Here is an 844-nt window from a genome sequence, read left to right as displayed (position 1 = left end):
CGCGGGGGCTCGCGGGCCTCAAGGTCGCGCTTAGCGGCTGGGGCGCCCTGGGCGATTTGCTGCGCGTTATTGGCGACCTCGGAAACGGACCCAATAATCGAACCAACGTTAGCCGCCTTTTCCAAGCGGTTGCCGCTACCGCCGGTACGACCGGCACGGCCGGAACGACCGCGGCGGGGCTCGCGGGCCTCGATATCACGCTTGGCGGGGACGGCGAGCTCGGAAGCGGACCCAATAAGCTGGGCAACGTTAGCCGCGTTCTCCAGGCGGTTACCGCTACCGCCGGTACGACCGGCACGACCGGAACGACCGCGGCGGGGCTCGCGGGCCTCAAGGTCGCGCTTGGCGGCGGGGCGGTTTGGTCCTGCTCCGGCTGCTGCTGCTGCTGCTGGCCGGCCAGGTGGTTCTGGCTTATCGTTTGGGCGTTACCAAGCATCTGCCCGAAGGAGGCGCCGATAGATTTCGCGGCAGCAAGCTTCCTCGAATAGGAAATGCGGTGGCCGGGATCGCGCTTGGCGACGGGGGCGGCGGCGCCTTGGGCAATTTGGTGCGCGTTATTGGCAACCTCGGAAGCGGACCCAATAAGCGAGGCAACGTTAGCCGCCTTCTCCAAACGGCTGCCGCTACCGCCACCTTTGGCAGGACGGCTACCGCCGGAACGACCGCGGCGGGGCTCGCGGGCCTCAAGGTCGCGCTTGGCGGCTGGGGCGCCCTGGGCCATCTGCTGCGCGTTATTGGCGACCTCGGAAACGGACCCAATAAGCGAAGCAACGTGAGCCGCCTTTTCCAAGCGGTTACCGCCACCGCCACCGCCACCTTTTGGGCCAGGACGGCTACCGCCGAT

At 67.4% G+C, this 844-nt stretch overlaps 1 protein-coding gene across 1 annotated transcript; it reads right to left on the bottom strand.

Annotated features, from left to right (window-relative positions):
• Nucleotides 1-18: 18 nt before the first annotated feature.
• Nucleotides 19-721, bottom strand: GGTG_14438 (hypothetical protein; the record flags this gene model as incomplete). The annotated part of the gene is made up of 3 exons (XM_009232363.1): nucleotides 19-29; nucleotides 104-239; nucleotides 290-721. 3 exons carry the CDS (start codon nucleotides 719-721, stop codon nucleotides 19-21), a joined length of 579 nt encoding a protein of 192 aa, XP_009230627.1.
• Nucleotides 722-844: the final 123 nt, after the last annotated feature.

The sequence above is a fragment of the Gaeumannomyces tritici genome (genome assembly GCF_000145635.1).
Source record: "Gaeumannomyces tritici R3-111a-1 unplaced genomic scaffold supercont2.434, whole genome shotgun sequence".
NCBI classification, from domain to species: Eukaryota; Fungi; Ascomycota; class Sordariomycetes; order Magnaporthales; family Magnaporthaceae; genus Gaeumannomyces; species Gaeumannomyces tritici.
This window is presented reverse-complemented; position numbering and strand designations above follow the sequence as displayed.